An 18,078-nucleotide genomic window follows, 5' to 3' on the forward strand; every position below is an offset into this window, starting at 1 on the left:
CGATCCGGGAGAAGCTTTGTGTCGTCTGTCTGAAAGCCGGGACGCCGCCTTGGTTTAGGCAGAACAGAAAACGCCACGGTCGAGCTGCCGGGGTCTTCTCGCTCGTCGACAGGGGTCGTCGTTTTCCCTTTCTTTCTTTACAAAGAAGACGCCGGAAGCCCAACCACCGCTGCACAGCCAGGCTGATCGATATCATATGGCAAGGAAGCATACGAACTAACTACAGTTGTTCGAGCAATGATGGCGTGCACGTCACATTCACTTCACGGAGATTTCTGCGACCACCGGATTAAACAACGCCGGCGAGTGGCTCGCGTGCCGCCCAACGATTTGACTGGACCCAGACTGAAGAAGATGTGTGGGATCGGTCGTCGGTTTCAGATTTCCTTTTTCTTTTTCTTTTTACTTCTTCAACGTTGACTCTTAAATCAAACACGGCATCCGTTAATGAATCGAAAACAGTTTGTAGACAGTGATACAGGAGCCGGCTATTCAACCGTAGTTGCACACACTTCAAGCCGGTATTTTCGTCAAACACCACATAATTCATTAGAATTCGAATACTCCCTCCTTTCCGGTTTACGGGGCTCATCTTAAATTTTTTAGATTTTCATTATATTAGGCTCATTTTGATCTAATTGAGTTAAAGTGTTTTGAGTCCCACGTCATATTTAATTCATAGAGTTTAGAGAAAGGAGATGAGTGGCTATACATACATCGTTTTCTACATTCACCATGCAAGTCCAATAAGAAGGAGGATGCTACATTTATTGTCTTGAAAATTAAATATGTGAGAAATTTTTCATTGGCTAGTTAAAACTAGTGTCATTTACTCACAATTCATTTTGGTTGATAAGATTTCAGATTTGAGCCCTATAAACCAAAAAGGAGGGAGTAGAAAATAACACGTGAATGTATGTGTGTGCATGGTCTGACGTCTGACCTATACTATTAGTACATCATGGTAGCACGTGAATGCTACATAATGTGTATAACTACACTAAGTGAGTGAATAAATCAATGACATGTAGAGTAATAAAAAACAAAACTTACGGTCTTCATGGTTACTACGCGCAAATGGACACATTGCCTCTGGCCGATCAATCACACCACAAAACTTCATGAGGGAGTGTTGGATAGTGTACCATCGATATGTTAATGACTTGACATTGCGTTTATGGATGACATGCATGTCATAGGGCGTAATGTGCTTTCGTGCGTGGAACGAACCATGCACACACTGCCAAAAGACACCCTTCTAGTCATGCCTACGAAGTTGGCAAATACGTCCAATCACGCATCACACACCAACTCATCCTGCTTCATCGAGTACCCCACCATCCTTCTTACACTAAAAAAGACATGAAGTTCGAAAGTAAGAACGATGGCATTTGATTGAACACCTGTCAAGCGTGGTGTCCGCCATGAACGGCGTTGACGCGATAGCAGAGGGTACCTGTCTGCGGACAGATCTTGAGTGGATGGCGTCATAGTGCAACACCACGAAGACTCTCCCTATTCACATTGATGTATCAACATAAAGGCGATTCTCAAGCACTAGTGGTAGACCTTGAGGTGGCCTTCAAACCTTCAAACAATTCATGGGTAAATTACAAGTTAATTCCTCACTGAAAAGTGGCCTATAATAGCAAACATTTTTTGTTCTTACAAAAATTCGACCAAAATACAGTTAATAGTGACCTATAAGAGCAAATGTTTTTGTTTTCTCCCTGAAGTCAACGTTGTTTTTATTCATGAAAATTTATATAGTAGTGCAAATGAAAATCAAGTTTATTCTAAAAAACTTCTAAACTATTTAGATTTTAACCAAGAACCAAAGTGTACTTTCCTGAGTTGTGACCATTACCTCCGTGCTTGCAAACAAAAGTAAAACCAAACAAAATTTCCTTATTACCTCCGCATTCTCGATAAACCGTACATGAAGATCGAGGTCGTATGCATCCTCAAGCCCATGATACCCAGGTTCATTTGACATCCCACATAGAACCAGGGACGGAGCCAGGATGAACGCATGAAGGGGGCAAGTTTGCTCATGGAGGACGCAAAGCTTTCATGTTTTAGAAAATTTTGGCTAAAATAAGTACTAGCATTGAAGAAGAATCAATTCGTTGAGGGGGCTCTAGCCCTCCCCTAGATCCGTCCCTAATATAAGAGACGATAACTTTATTCATGATGATTAAAGGAAGGTAAATTACATGAGTAACATGACATGCCACTTTTCTTGCAAGGACCAAGGTAGAGCAGTAGTAGACATCGTGTGCACTAGAAATAAAACCGCATTTTGAAGTCGACATGCATGGTAGGATTCCTACAGGCTGATGGCGGTTATAGAATCATTATTCGAAACCATCTATATATGCCGCCAATTTCTTCACTGCAATGCAGTGATGACTTATTTTTCCTTCTCACTTCAAGGTTTGACTACTTGTCTTCTTCTCTGCCAGGACATCATCCCTGTATTAACAAAACAAAACAAGAAACACATATTACGACCTCAATTTGAAAAGGATTCACAGCACACAATTAGATAAATAAAGGAGGATGCCATTCTCACCGTAGGAGTTCCCTCAACTGTTCAATGTGGGTTGCAAGTTCTTTCTGCTTACATATTAGTGTCTCTAGGGTCTGAACGTACAAAGAAAATATCACTCAGCTCATGCTTAGGCTGCAATTTCTTAATTAAGTGTCTTTCCTCACTCACCTCCTTGGTCTGAGCAGCACAGTCTTCAAGTTCTTGTATCTTCCCTGAGACCTGTCCATTGGCTTGTTTCTGATGAATATTTTCACTCATCTGATTACCAACCTGTTCCATACAGATTTATAATAATCATTAGTAACTGGAGAATTCTCATTTCATGGGGAGTAGTTAGGCCATGAGGCAAAACTACTCATTCGAAAGACATACAAGTAATATCTGCTAATCTGTACTCCCAGTCAAATTATAGCAGAAACCTTTTGAGATTTTTTTTTACTTTCTGCGGTATGTGCTATCAGATGTGCCTTCCCAGTTTTTTAAATGGAAGTATACAAGGACAGAAGCATAATTTCAGTAATAGTATCAAGACCTGATTATCCTCTAAAAACAACATGCCAAGAGTACGTTTCCTACCACACGTGGAATCTACATGTCTTGCTGAAGGCTCCTGCAAATGAAGTGTTAGAAATTCATAATGCATTCTTTTCAAGGGGAAGGAGGGAGAAAACGAGAGAAGATAGGAGTATGTTTCTTCTATTCTGATACGACACTTGGTGATGAAATGGAGGTTGGAGGGGAAAAAAAGATGAAATGAGTGGATACAATGAAAGTGTGACACTTCTATTTTTCTCCAATAGATGTTTTCTTTTGATTGGGAAGGTCCCTGTATTATGTAATGATTTTTTTTTCTGAAAATCAGCCACTGAAGAAGAAAGGAAACCTCAATGGAGAGATGAGGAGGGGGCAATCCAGGAAAGGAAGCTCACAGGTATAAAATTGTGTTTTTTCTTATTATGCAGAATGCCCGTATGTTGCTATGAAACTAATTTAAGAAATCATGTATAGATTCATGCCCACACAAAAAATGACTTGGCGTTTAAGGAACATGGCAACTTAGAAAAAGTAAGACTGCAAAAATAACCATAAGACATATTATGCAAATCCAAGATAGTAGAAATTGCGGAGAGATTGCCCAACCAGTTATGGAGTTACTTTTGTGGAGGAGAGGAGATGGCATGGCAGAAGGTCCATCGCCGCCACCAACTCAAATATTCATGGGAGTATAAAGATACAGATAAAATAGGGCAGTCGATATACTAAATCAAGATTAAAACTTGAACAACCAAGAAGTGTCTAGTCCATAACAATTTAAATTGAGAAGTATAATACCAACACGTGAATGGCCACTGACCAAACAACACTATTGTAGCCTCCTACTGGGCAATCCAAGGATAGGTTTCACTCAGTCAAAGCTAAAGTTACAAACAACAATACTAACAAAATAGCCCGCTGTCAGTTATAGAAGTCATCTTATTGAAAGATTTCCCACTTCTCCAAAAACTTCCTAGGTACAAATATACCCCCAACAATTAGTTCAGCTTCCCAGCAAATTTCGAACAAACTACAGAAGAAGCATCATACCTTACCTTAGAAGCACGGATAATCCCAGCATCAGTCCAAGGTCCTTTATCTTGGAGCAAGCACCCTCCAGTTGCAGAGCAAGTACATGTTCCACCCAAAAATTCAGGTAAATTGCTGCAGGAAAGAGCAAACAGTCATTCTCCTAACAATGTAAAAGTAGCTTATAACTTGATGCACTTTACCTTGGCTCAACAGCTTCTAGTACGGTGCTAAGGTAATTGGTCCCCAAAACCTTAGAAGTAGCATGTGAGTAAACAAAGTATTCGGTGATTCAATCTTTTGTCCAATAACAATAACTGGCACTTAAGGAAATAAAACACTACCTGAATCTTTTTTAAAGTTCTTGCCTCCATAAATGCTTTTAGTACTTTCCACAATGCTCTAAATCCAGAACCAGCGTTGATTATGTAAAGTTGATGTAATGTCTGTATCATAAATCAAGGCCATATGAATATATTGTAGAAACTGTTTTCTGCTGAGATTGGAAGCAAGAAATCTTACGAAGCTCCATAATTCCCCAGCAAGAAATTCCTAGGTGCTAATAAGTGAAAGCGGAACTTAAAGGAAAATAGAATAAAATAGAAAGTCATTCTAACAGACTCTCAGGGTAACGTATTAGCTATCTGCGACATAAAATAAATAAATAAAGGGAAATAAAAATCTAGACTATTGGATTAGACCATAATTTAAATAGCGCGCTATGTCGGCATTATAGAGTTTGGAGGGGCCTCACGCTAAACGCATCGTGCACAACTTGCGTCATTTAGCACACTATAGAGCCAATTTAGCTGCAAAAGAAGAATACCATAGCCTGCTATTTAAAACTATGGATTAGACATAGCAGGGATGAAGCTACCTATGTCTGAAATATTCTTTAGAAAACTTAACCTTTATGCTCATGATGGTACTGGTTGCCTAAATTTGAATTTGCTACATTTCATACAATGGCAAATAGTCTAGCTCTTATTATTTTACTCTATATTCAAGCTCTTGTTATCAAATAAGTTCCTTATCATCCCCAAACGGGAAACACATGAAAAGTAACTAGGAGCTTAGGTCTAATGGTACGATTGAAAAGTACAAGGTTAGGCTTGTGGCCAAGGGTTATTCCCAGAAAGAAGGTGAAGATTTCTTCTATACTTACTCACCTATGGCTAGACGGACCACCATTCGAGTGTTAGTCTTGGTGACGGCCTCGGATGGTCTTCTCGCCCATCAAATGGAGGTCAGGAAGGAAGGAAATGTGTGCAAGTTGTTGAAATTTTTGTATGTTTTGAAACAAGCGCCTAAGCAATGGCATGAGAAGTTTACATTTGTTGGCTTTGTTGTTAATGCAGCTGACAAATGTGTATTCTATCGCCATAGTAGGGAAGGAGTTATGTTATGCTTGTATGTCGATGACATACTGATATCTGGAACCAACCTCAAAGTTATTGAGGAATGAGGACTATCTCATAACTTTAAGATGAAAGATCTTGCTGTGACTGATGTTATCTTGAACATCAAGCTGTTGAGAGATAATGAGGGTGGCATTACACTTATGTAATCCCACTATGTTGAGACTTGACAAGATTCCGAGTCGCTTTGGTTATTCAGATTACAACTCTTCTCGAACACCATATGGTCCTAGTGTGCAAATATGAAAGTTTAAAGGCACAACTATAGATCACTTGAGTTACTCTCAAGTGATTGGTTCACTTATGTACCTAGCATGCGCTATGAGGCCTAACATTGAGTTTGCTGTGAGCAAACTGAGCCGATTTGTTTCCAATATGAAGGATGTACATTGGCATGCTGTTGGAAGAGTTATGCGCTATCTGAAAGGTACTATAAGTAATAGAATTCACTATACCGGATATCCGGTAGTACTCAAAGGGTGTAGTGACGCGAATTTGATTTCTGATGTTGATGAGATGAAGGCCACAAGTGGATGTGTTTACAGATGGAAGTGGCGTTCTTTCATGGAAGTCTTGCGAGCAAACCATCTTAACGATTTCAATAATGGAAGCAGAACTCACAACATTAGAAAAATCTTGCAATGAAGCAGAATGGCTTCAAGAGCTTTTGTTGGACTTATTAGTTGTTGAAAAGCCAATTCCGAATATCCTCATGAACTGGACTTGTCAAAGCAAGTAGTTCAAAGAACAACATGTAATCCAGAAAACATATAAGAAGAAGATTGAGATCTATCAGACATTTAAGTAACTCTGGAGTAATAGAGTTGGATTGTATCAGGTCGGCTAAGAATCTGACAGATCCCTTCACAAAAGCGTCAACACGTGTTGTGATAGAAAATGCATCGAGGGAGACGGGTATGAGACCCACATGAGTTGCCATGGTCGTAACCCAACCTATGTGTTCAGAGATCCTGTGAAGTAGGACAATGGAAAACAAACTACCAGTTAACCGGAGGAGAGTAACTTTACTAACCCACTTTGTTCGAGATGCACTACCCTCACAAAATGTATGGCGGGTTGACTTTCAACTTAATGTGTTCTAAAGCGTGTATAAGTAAGACGTTGTACTACATAGCAATCTTTGGAAGAACGCACCTATATAAGCCTGACTACTGGTCACGGTCTATGAGATAGGGTAGTCTTTAGTAAGCTAATGAATAGGCCAGGAATGTGACTAATATGCTCCATACGCGGGATTAGCATTCGGAAGCCTAGTACTGGTAAGATAATTGGTGAAACTTCTTTAAGTTGAACTGACAATTCATAATCCATTGTTCAGTTGTGGAGAAGTGTAGTTCTTTGCTCTAGGAGGATGTTCGACCTTAACTGGTCTCCATTGAAAATACTATCAAAACAATGTTTGGAACAGAGGACCACACAATGGGCCTCGTGGGGGATTGTTGAATTATAGATGGACTTTAGGCCCATACAAACAGTAATTCCTAGAAAATCTCAAAGGCTCATGTAGGTTTTCATGACAAGGTGGGAAGTTTAGTACCACCTCGGTTTTGGAGGAGATTTGGGACCAACGTATAAGGAACTCTCTTCCACATGCTACTGGAGCTTGAGAACAGGAGTGGTACACGCGCACTTCTCCGCCGTGTGTTCCTCATGTTTTGTGAACGAGCCAAGCTGAGCTTGGACATTAGTGAAGTGTATATGTAGATTATCTAGCCCTTTCGATCAGTTCGGACTTTTAATTGTGTTGGCTAGTGCATGACGCTTACCATGGTATCAGAGTCTAAGGTCTTGAGTTCAAGTCCTGACTTCCGTAATTTATCCAAAAATTGTCGCTGCCCTCCTTTGTCGATGTATAGGCCTCTTGAGTCATACCTCTGTGTCTATCCACGTCATTCGTGAGAGGGGGTGTTGAAGTGTATGTGGATTGCCTAGCTCTTTCCATCAGTTCGGACTTTTGGTTGCGTTGACTAGTACATGAAGTTTAACATGGTATCAGGGCTAAGGTCTTGAGTTCAAGTCATGTCTTTTGCAACCTATCCAAAAAATTGTTGTTGCCCCCCTAATAGATATGTGGTTTCTATGCCTAGCATGTTTACATATCAACATGAGATTAATACTGCTACTACTATCATCATGATTTATTTATGGGTTACTTAATCAGAATATTGCTAGTTTACCAAACATTTCCTACTTGATAACATCCAGGTCTAGATACATGGTAAGCCCGAGGACTAGCTTGTTACGGCCTGGAAGCCCAGTTGACACTGCAGTGACATATTGCACTACTGCTTGCCGATATCCAACATCTCCAAGTTCAGTTTCATTATCCATTGGACTGCAGGTGCATATCAACCTCAGGGTTCTAGTTCCATGACCATGGGCATGCGTCACATGATGAACTAGCAAACGCACACCGTGAAATTGGTCAGTGAATACCATGGGACTATTGTTGTCACTGATGACATGCCACTGAGCCTAATGAAGTTGAAATGAAGAAGGTGACAACTAGGATGGTGAGGATAATGAAAAGACAGACATAGATGAAGAGAGGAAGGAGAAGGCTAGCTACTCACAAACACAAGGTTCATCGCGTCGCCAACATCCACCGTAGCAAAATCACATTGAAAAGAACTTTAGGGTTTAAAGCAAACATTTTAGAAGTTGTTATGGCCGTGGGTGCACAAGGCAGCAGGAGATAGGCATATTCGTGAAGACATTTGATAGGTTATGTTAAAGATATGAAGATTAAGAAAAAGAATAAATAAGTGATAAATATCCTTGTTGGATACTGTTGGCTCAATAGGAAAGAGTCTGGTTAAATTAGGAAGAGTCCAATCGAATAGGAAGGTAGAGTTACGGTTTGGCCTTGAGTTCGGAACTTTGAATTGAGCTTTTGGATCAAGCAATGAAATCCCAACGCCTAAGAGATCACTTCCACTTCAGGAACAATCCCTGCTGCGGCTATTGAGGGTAAGTGCCTGATCTCTGGTCATCAGAGGATTATCTTACGCAAGCTATTACAGGCCAAACAATAGAACATATTTTTAGATAAATGATTCTAAATTCGGGATTCTAGTCTTCCAGGGAACATAGTCAAGGATCTAACATGGACATTTTCTAACTAGATTAGATTACCTCTGGATAGTAATTGCTGTCAATCTTCTGAATTTCAATGAACATCTCTCGTGCAGCTTTTGAAAAATTGTTCATGCCCTGAAATAACAGGAGTATCCAAATGAATATTATGGTGCATAGTAAAATAACCCCATCATGTGCTAGTGCGAGTACTAAAAATTAATAGCTTAGACATATGATAGTTTCATGAATGTACATTGCTGTTGCAGCCAAAAATTCCTAATGTAAATACAACTTGACAGAGGAACGGCCTTAAGAACGAACCAAGTTACATGACAACAAAAACAAATTGAGTACCTGTTTCCAAGACAAAAGCTTGGTCTCAGTATCAGGCAATGAAGAAATGATCAAAGAGTTATGCAACTACCGTCTTCAATGCAACAATGGAATTAAGGTATAGCGCTGGGAAGAAGATTTCACAGACAGCAACGCACCAATCCTTTCACATCTAATATGGCTGTTGTAGACGATATGTGCTTCTTTGTGGCAAGAGAACATGCAGGATATCTCAAAGATAAAGTTTTCTCCTGTTCTGATATATGATATTTTATATATCGATCAATACTTGTCACTTGCATGAGCTTACTGAGATCCACTGACCCAATCCGTTCAATGTATAGTGGCCTTCCAAATCTGTCAACTCCATGAAATCCATGAGGATAGCATCGTTTTAATGCGTCAAATTCCTCAAATTTAAAATCCTGAAACATAGAAACACCATTTCCCCTGTCAAGTTGTATTTACATTACTGTGGAACTAGAAATGTAGAAGGATGAAAGACAATTACGAGACTCTTTGGACGAATTGCAAACAGGAGTATTTACAAATGACAGCCATGGCATACCTTTGCAATGGTATCAACAGCACAATCCTCACGCCATTTCAGCATATTCAAGAACATCTCTTTTGCCTTTATTATGTTGAATCCTCGCATTCTCAGAAAGCTACATGATGAAGATAGCAATCAGGCCAAGTCCATCTTCAATACAACATAAGAGTACGTCTGACCTCCTAACTGTTGAGATGTAAAATATCTCCCAGTTATTTAGGTGTATAATTTTGGTGATGTAACTATGTATAGAAGTACACAACATAGTTTCTGGATAATGGACAAAATTGAGATACCGTAGTAGGACATGGTGGTCATCAAACTTCTCTGGGAGCTGGTTGCTCGCACGAAGTGAGTCCCTCAAGGCTTGCACAGACTGCTCTTCTTTCTGGTCATGAATACCATTGGCAATACTCTGAGAAATTTTGATCTTGCTGTTCCTTCTAAGTAATTGCTCAATAGATCTGAAGCTCATCTTTGATATGGAGCTGTTTTTGTTATCCACTTGCAGGATGTGCCAGTAAGCTTCAAGTGGAAACTTGGTAAATTAGTTCTGACACACTGGTATTGAACCCTTCAAAAAAAGAAGGCAGACCATTAGAAGCAGGTTCGACTCCACTACGTTCGCTTGGCATTCCACTTTCTTTTATTTGATCAAACAATGTAAGCAAGCATACATAAAGCAGAGAGGAAAGCAAGAGTTTTAACTCTGCAAATCTATGGGAAACAATATGGTAGTTATGGTCATTAGAATTCTGTGTTGCGATTCTTTTCCTGTAATACCAACTTAAATTTTTAGAGTTTAATCTTTCATAAGTTAAAAGAAGTGGCATATTTAAGACCACCTATCCTATATAGCATAATATACTATCGTGAACTTTTGGTATCACCAAGAAAAGAAGACGAAGAAGGTATTCAATTGACAATCATGTTTGCCGTAATCTGATTGGCCAACAGTAACCTATTGCCAAATATAGCTAGATACTTTTGATTTCTTTTCTGTTCATGGATGCTGCTTTCCTTTTATACAATATTAATCCGGCCCACGCAGAAGATGGAAGAACTCAAGTATTCCACTTCTGCACGGTCCAACTGATGCACATGAGCGCAGCTACAATTTAAGGCGGCGCTGCAAGAAAATTAAGAAAGAAAGAGAAAATGAAACAGTCACTGGTATGATAGACCCACAGCATCGCCTGTGTGCTAATAACATTGTGCAATTCCGCTAGTTTCAAATGCATGTCATGTACGTACTATGCACAAGCATAAGGAATTCGCACTTCAGCGATCTCAAGAACCAACATAGCACGGCTGGGGCAGGATCTTACCTAAGGTTGAAGCTCGGGGGTGCTGCCAATTATTTCACCAATAAACCAGGAGTCCCCCTCCGTCCTGGACTTGGAAGATATAAAATGGGGGCTGGGTCTCCCGGCCGGGCGTGGCATTACGTCGAACGCCTGGTGGGCGTGCCAGGCGGAAGGGAAAGGATGCTTCCGCGGGAGGCAAGATGAGGAATCCGGCGTCTCCCCCATGGACACGGCGCGGGAGAAGCTACGTGAAGCAGCCGCATACTCCTCCTCGGCCAGGCCCATCACGTGCGACTGCCGACTGCTTCGCTCCGGGAATCCATTGGCGTCGCTCGGAAGGTCTTAAAGCCTTCCCGCGTCACTGACGTGTGGGGGCGATATGTATCGCCCCTTGCAGCAAACCAGGTGCCTCGCGTCGCTCGCTACATGGGCCTGGCCCATCTCACAACGGCAACCACGAGCGGCGAGCGCACGCACGCACGCACGGCCGAGTTTACTTCGTTTTGTTTTTGTCTGAGCGACGAAAGCATCAGCACGGAAATGTTGAATAAGCAATCGGAGAAATGTGGAATGTGTATAGAAATATTATTGAATATGTACTCAAATACTGATAATAAAATTATCACGTATACATTTTTTAATCAAGCATTGAAAACAATGTTGAACTAATATTTGGAAAATGATAATCTAGCATTTGGGAAACATGAACTGTGAATAGAAAAATGTTGACCATGTATTAAAAACTTCTTAATATTGCATTCGAAAATTCTTAATAACACATTTTAAAAAAATGTTACATGTGCGCAGAAAATATTGACCATGTATTACAAAAATGTTAATCTTGTATTTCAAAAATGATGAAAAGGTGTATATAAAATTTGTTGACCATGTATTATAACATTGATAATCTTGTATTTTTCAAAATGCTAATCAAGAATTTGAAAGATGTTGAAAATGTGTATGGAAATTTATTTTGACCATGTGCTCCCTCCGTTCCTAAATATAATTCTTTTTAAAGGTTTAGGAAATTATATACGGATGTATATAGACATATATTAAAGTGTGGGTTTACTCATTTTACTCCGTATGTAGTCTCCTTATAAAATCTTTAAAAAAAACTTATATTTAGGAACGGAGGGAGTATTATAAAATGTCAAATATGTTTTTGAAATTATTAAAATTATATTTTCGAAATGTTCTTAACGTATACGAAAAATGTAGAATGAAAACTCAAAGAAATAAAATGATTTTTCTAAATGTTAATTTTGTATTTAAAAGATGTCAAACAAGCATATGAAAAATGTTAATCAAATATATGAAAAATGTTGAAAGTGTGTACAGAAAAATATTGATCATGTATTAGAAAAAATAAACTCATATTTAAAAATTGTTAATTGTGTATTTAAAAAATGTTCCAAATTAGATTTTCCCAACAAGGAAACCCAAGAGAAAACAAATAAACGATGAAAAAATAAGAAAGACAGATACAAAACGAAGAAAACATAAAAAAGGAAAAAAAACAGAGTGAAACCAAGAAAGAAATAAAGAACCAAAGAAAAACTATGAATAAATAAAAAAATAAAAAAGGGGAAAATCCGTTGGAAAACAAAAGAAAAAACGAATACATAGAAAACCCACCTCCTCCTAAAGTAGGCCGCATCCAAGTAGATTAGCGAGAAACCGACCTGAGCCGACTAGCTACCAGCTCTGGATCACCTTGGAGACAAAGGTTTCACACACCCTTTTCTTCCCTATTTTTAATCTGCGCATGCTAAATGGACCTACTTGATACTGTTTACCTCAACGCGAGACATTCTACGGTCTCCCTTAAATCGTGATATAGTGGCGAGTTTAGTTCAAGAAATGTTAAAGAGCGCAAAGAAAGAGTTTGAGATTTTTCTTTATAAAAAATGCTCTCAAATTTTAAAACAGTTTTCTCATGCGTTCAAAACTTGTTCATGAAATTTATAAACAATCATGAAAAAATCCCCCTTTTCTTCGCTATTTTTAATCTGCACGGGCTAAATGGGCCAGCCTGATACTGTTTACCTCGACGCGAGACATCCTACGGTCTCGCTTAAATAGTAATATAGTCGATGCACTCACTCATGGCCTAGTTTAGTTTAAGAAATGTTAAAGAGCGCAAAGAAAAAGTTTGGGATTTATATTAAAATATGTTTGCAGATTCAACAACAGTGTTCTCATGAATTCAAAAATTGTTCACGAAATTAAAAAACAATTATGAAAACAAAAAATCTGCACGAATTTAGAAAATATTCGTGAATTCAAAAAACTTCACAAAACTCAAAAATGTTCATGGATTTTAAAAACTTCACATAATTCAAAAAAATCATGGATTTTAAAAACTTCACATAACTGATAATGTTTCTGAATTTGAATAATTTTCAAAAATTTGAAAACATGTTAAAAATTAGAATAAAAATCATGAATTATAATAATGTTCATGAATTTAAAAAGATGAAATTATAAAATTAAGTATTAGAAAAATACTAATGAATTGGCTAAATATTTGCAAATTTGAATGATGTTCATATATTTTCTCCCGCAAAGTGGAGACATAGGGGGGAGGGGAGGGTTTCGGGAGTCCGGATAGCAACCATGTTAGACTCCGACACCCCGAGCCCACTAAATCCGCCCTTCTGGCCTCTTTTTCTTCCACTTCACCACTTCTTCCCTTTACTTTGCATCCACACCCTCCACCTCTGTCGCCACCGCTATACCTCTCCGATCGTCACACATGCATTGTCGCACATTTGCAACCAGCACCGACGCGCCTTCCCGCCTTTTACTATGGCGATGTCCACCCTAGAGCCATTTGAACCTAGGTACACTCCGCTACCCTGTCGACGACCTCCATGACGGCCACCGCACCCGACATCTGTTCGGTCAAATGGCACTGAGATTATTTTTGGATGCCATGTCATTTTTTTATTAGAGTAAGAAGGATGGCGGGGTACTCAACCATGAAGGATGAGTTGTTGTGCGATGCGTGGTTGACCGTATCCGTGGATTTCGTAGGCAGCAGCAGAAGAAAGCCTTCTAGGAGCAAGTGCATGGATCATTTCACGAACAAAAGCACATTGCGCCTTACGACATGCTCATCATCCATGATTGCAATGTGAGGTCCTTATCGTGTCAATGCTACGTTATCTAGACCATCATCGCTAAGTTTTGTCATGTAGTTGCTCAGTTGGAGGTAAGGTGGGCATTGCACGTGGCAGAGGAGGAGATCGTAACTTTTGCTTCTTCTTTCTCACATGTTGATTGAATCCTTCATACACACAATGTTGCTATTCAAATTTTGTAGCTTGTACGTGTTGTTGTGATGTACCACATGACCGAGGAAAGTCCATTTACGTACACACACTATTGGATGGAGCTAAAGGGGCATTATGTGTGGGATGACATGATCCACTGAAAACTTGTTGGACATCGAAATTGGGACATTATTGTACTTGCATGTTTTGTATGGATGAATTGTGCTATTTTTCCCCGAACTTTGATTAATATTAGCCAGTTTGCATGAATTCTGTCCGCTAAGTCGAAACTAGACTTGAAATGTATGCACACAATGTTGGATGGCTGACTACAACATTCATGTCGTCAAGCTGGTTCCTTTGTCTATGAAAGGATACCGGAGTAAATTCTCGGATCAACGTTAGATATGCCCTTAAAGAGATAAGGTTAAGGAGAGACTATAGTGTGGACCACACCAACGCATCGCGTTGCATGCAACATCCTGAAAGCTTGCCCGGTCGGCCGAAGGGAATTGTTTCACATTATGTTTTTACAGCATGAATAAAATTTGAAGCATTGGGGAACATCTCCAATACATGATTTAGTGTATAAATAACTGCTTTTTAGATCTTCGATGCCTAATAATGCTGCTCCAACACATAATGTAGTTGTAAAAAAATACATCACCTCTTTTAAGTGATGTAAAATGCAACATTTGAAGATTCATGCAAATAAGAATCATAATAATTTCAGAGAATATTCAAATACTTTTCATGAATAATCTAAACATAAACCCACAATTCTTCGGATCCCAACAAACGCACCATACACAAAAATTGCATCGGATAGATCAAAGCGAAGATGCGATGATCATTGTATTGAAGATCAAAAGGGAGAGAGAGACAAAGCCATCTAGGTGCTAACTACGGACCCGTATATTTGTGGTGACCTACTCACACATCTTCACGAGGGCGGCAAGGTTGATGAAGAGGTCCTCCGTGATCGACCCCCTCCAGGAGGGTGCGAGAACGGGTCTCCAGATGGGATCGTCGTGGAATAGGGACTTGCAATGGCGGAAAAAAAATGTTTCGCAATCATTCTTAGGGTTTTTGGAATATATGTGAATTTATAGACCGAAGAACAAAGCAAGAGGTGCCATCAGGGAGGGACAAGCCATCAGGGCGTGGCCACCCCCCTGGGCGCATCCTGTTGGCTTGTGCCTCCATCGTGGGGCTTCAGGTCTCCTCCTGATGCTTCCACGTCTTCTTTTGGTCCAGAAAAAATCATAAAAAAGTTTCAAGGCAATTGGACTTTGTTTGGTACTGAAAACCTGAAAAGTAAAAAAGCATGCAGAAAACAACAAATGGCACTTGACACTGGATCAATAGGTTAGTGCTCAAAAATAATATAAATTGGTAAATTATTACTCAAGAAGTATCCTAGAATGATAATATAGTAGTATGAAACAATATAATTATAGATCCATTGGAGACGCATCAGACCAGTGTTAATAAGTGATTTAATGTTGCACAAATGGTCCGAAGACAATGAGAAGGAAGTTAAGCTAGCTCACTTTTTAATAGAGAATGAACGCCTTCAGAGAGTGCTCACAAATATCATCAATCGTCATGTATTGATGGAAGAGGGTATGTTCTACAGCGGGACATGAGAATGAAACATCAACACGGTGATATGCATGCTCCTTTTTAGTCTAGTAAACCATGAAAACATTAAACTATGTCATGAAACAATGATATATTATGTTATTGTCTGCTAAAAATAACAGATGGGGCTTCCAAAAGATTTATGGGAGGGGGGGGTCTCTGCGATGGATATGGAGAAGCACACTCCATGGACACGGGAAAAGTATGAGGCACAACACCTCAGGAGGTGATGTTAACTTGGGTCAAAAGTGTTCTAATGTCCCATTGTCCTCTCCCATCGATTGAGAAGATTGCAGAGAGGCGGTTCACTGACCTTGTAGTGTGCATCCTTGTGGAGGCGGCCCCGGATGAGAGGCTGGGGATCTGGCCGGGTATGAATCCTATCCGTTGACCTTGTAGTGTGCATCCTTGTGGAGGCGGCCCGAGATGAGAGGCTGGGGATCTCGCCGGGTATGAATCCAACCACCATACCCATGCCCACTAAGGTTTTGCAATGGGCTCTTCGACATGCCAAATCTCCAATTCCAGAGCAAGCAGCCCGTTGGTCCCCGTTCGTTCTATCAAGTACTAATTCATGTAGTATGTGTGGCTTCTACTAACGGTTTGCGTGTTGAACATCATCTAACACTCATTTCATTCATACAAATTCTTATTAATTATGTTATAACTACTACTTTTCATTAATATGAAATCATTGTAATGTGGCGCGTGTATGTGAATCAAGGTTCAAACCAGAATTTATGTATCAAATGGAATGTGTTGTAATACATGGGAGAGAACAATGGGATTTGAAACACTTTTCAAAGATGTATGACATCTATGTTCTGTCCCATCAACAATGTGTTGTCAATCGGGTTTATGACAGCTATATTCTCGAGAGTGTATGATAACACATTGTTCTCTGATTGCAGAGAGTGTATGACAGTAATGTCCCATTGTTCTCTTACATCGATTGAGAACATCTTTGAATTACAACATATTGTTACCTCGGTAATTTTCTTACAGAAATCAGAGAATATAGCTGTCATACATCTTTGAAAAGTAGCGAGCACATTACATAAACCAAAAGGCATACGTCTATAAGCATAAGTACGAAAAGGACAAGTAAAAATGGTTTTCTCTTGATCTTCTTGTGATACGGGTATTTGAGAAAAACCAAAATAGCCATCTGGAAAGAAAAAGTGTGTGTGCTTTCAGAATCTTTCTAACATTTGATCAATGGTGGGCAACGGGTAATGATCTTTTCTAGTAGTTTTATTTAGTCTCCTGAAATCAATTACAATTCTATAACCGATTGTAATTCGGGTAAGTTCATTTTTATCATTAGGAACTACGGTAATGCCACCTTTTTTGGGGACACAATGAATAGGGATTACCCACCTACTATCAGCTATACGGTAAATAATACATGCTTCGAGAAGCTTCAATATTTCAGTTCTTACCACATCCTTCATTTTGGGATTCAAACGGCGTTGATGATCGACGACTGGTTTAGCGTCAGGCTCCATATTAATTGTGTGTTGACATAAAGTGGGAATAGTGTCCTTAAGATCATCAAGAGTATATCCAATTGCAGCACGATGCTTCCTTAAGGTTTTCAATAATCTCTTTTCTTCGTGCACTAAACGATTAGCATTGATAATAACATGATATATCTTGTTTTCATAAAGAAAAGTACATTTCGATATATGAGGGAGTTTCTTTAATTGAAACACATGATCATTTTTTCGTGGAAGAGGGTCTCCCAAAGTTTCAACAAGCAAATTATGTTTAAGGATAGGTGCTTGTCTAAAGAATACTTCATCTATTTCATTTTTTTATTCATGTGTATATCATTTTTATGGTCTAGCAAGTATTGTTCTAATGAAACAGTAGGAGGCACTACAATAGAAGCAAGGCCTATGATATCATATTTACTAAGTAATTACTTATCATGAGGCTTTTTTACTAAACTTAGAAAAATTGAATTCATGAGATGCTCCCTCCGTTCCTAAATATAAGGTGTATTAGTTTTTCAAAAAGTCAACGGTTGTCTATGTTTGACCAACATTATAACAAAATATATAAATACTTACAATACCAAATATATATAACATAAAAATATATTTCAAGGTGAATCTAGTGATAATGATTTCATATTCTAGATATTATTATTTTTATCAATAAACTTGCTCAAAGTTTGAAAACTTTGACTTTTTTGAAAAATAATACACCTTATGATTAGGAATGGAGGGAGTATATCCCTAAATGTAACTTTAACCTTTTCTTCAATACAATCAATTTCAACACTAACAGTCTCCAAAAAGGTCTTTCAAATATAATGGGACAT

At 39.0% G+C, this 18,078-nt stretch overlaps 1 protein-coding gene across 3 annotated transcripts; it reads right to left on the reverse strand.

The window, feature by feature from the left end:
• Positions 1-2,164: 2,164 nt before the first annotated feature.
• On the reverse strand, positions 2,165-11,167 carry LOC123428061 (phosphatidylinositol/phosphatidylcholine transfer protein SFH11). 3 transcript variants are annotated; one of them, XM_045112224.1, is made up of 12 exons: positions 10,849-11,167; positions 9,817-10,094; positions 9,536-9,635; positions 9,126-9,392; positions 8,692-8,769; positions 4,462-4,563; positions 4,321-4,370; positions 4,144-4,252; positions 3,087-3,164; positions 2,723-2,824; positions 2,576-2,646; positions 2,165-2,475 (listed from the first exon to the last, which is right to left on the reverse strand). In XM_045112224.1, exons 2-12 carry the CDS (start codon positions 9,993-9,995, stop codon positions 2,427-2,429), a joined length of 1,185 nt encoding a protein of 394 aa, XP_044968159.1. In that variant the 5' UTR covers positions 9,996-10,094; positions 10,849-11,167; the 3' UTR covers positions 2,165-2,426. The 3 variants fall into 3 exon arrangements, with proteins under 3 accessions (XP_044968159.1, XP_044968160.1, XP_044968161.1); XM_045112225.1 differs by lacking the exon at positions 3,087-3,164 and having other exon boundaries at positions 10,849-11,166; XM_045112226.1 differs by lacking the exon at positions 10,849-11,167 and having other exon boundaries at positions 9,536-9,706; positions 9,817-9,903.
• Between the last annotated feature and the right edge of the window lie 6,911 nt (positions 11,168-18,078).

This window comes from Hordeum vulgare, chromosome 2H, assembly GCF_904849725.1.
Source record: "Hordeum vulgare subsp. vulgare chromosome 2H, MorexV3_pseudomolecules_assembly, whole genome shotgun sequence".
NCBI lineage: Eukaryota > Viridiplantae > Streptophyta > Magnoliopsida > Poales > Poaceae > Hordeum > Hordeum vulgare.

What these genes read in the sequence shown, in the direction of transcription:
- LOC123428061 (XM_045112224.1), bottom strand. Translation starts at nt 9,995, where the DNA reads ATGAGCTTCAGATCTATTGAGCAATTACTTAGAAGGAACAGCAAGATC. An exon ending in ACAGCAATTACTATCCAGAG is followed by an intron (nt 4,564 to 8,691) that starts GTAATCTAATCT and finishes TTTATGATACAG; the next exon opens with ACATTACATCAACTTTACAT. An exon ending in CAGTTGAGGGAACTCCTACG is followed by an intron (nt 2,476 to 2,575) that starts GTGAGAATGGCA and finishes TTGTTAATACAG; the next exon opens with GGATGATGTCCTGGCAGAGA.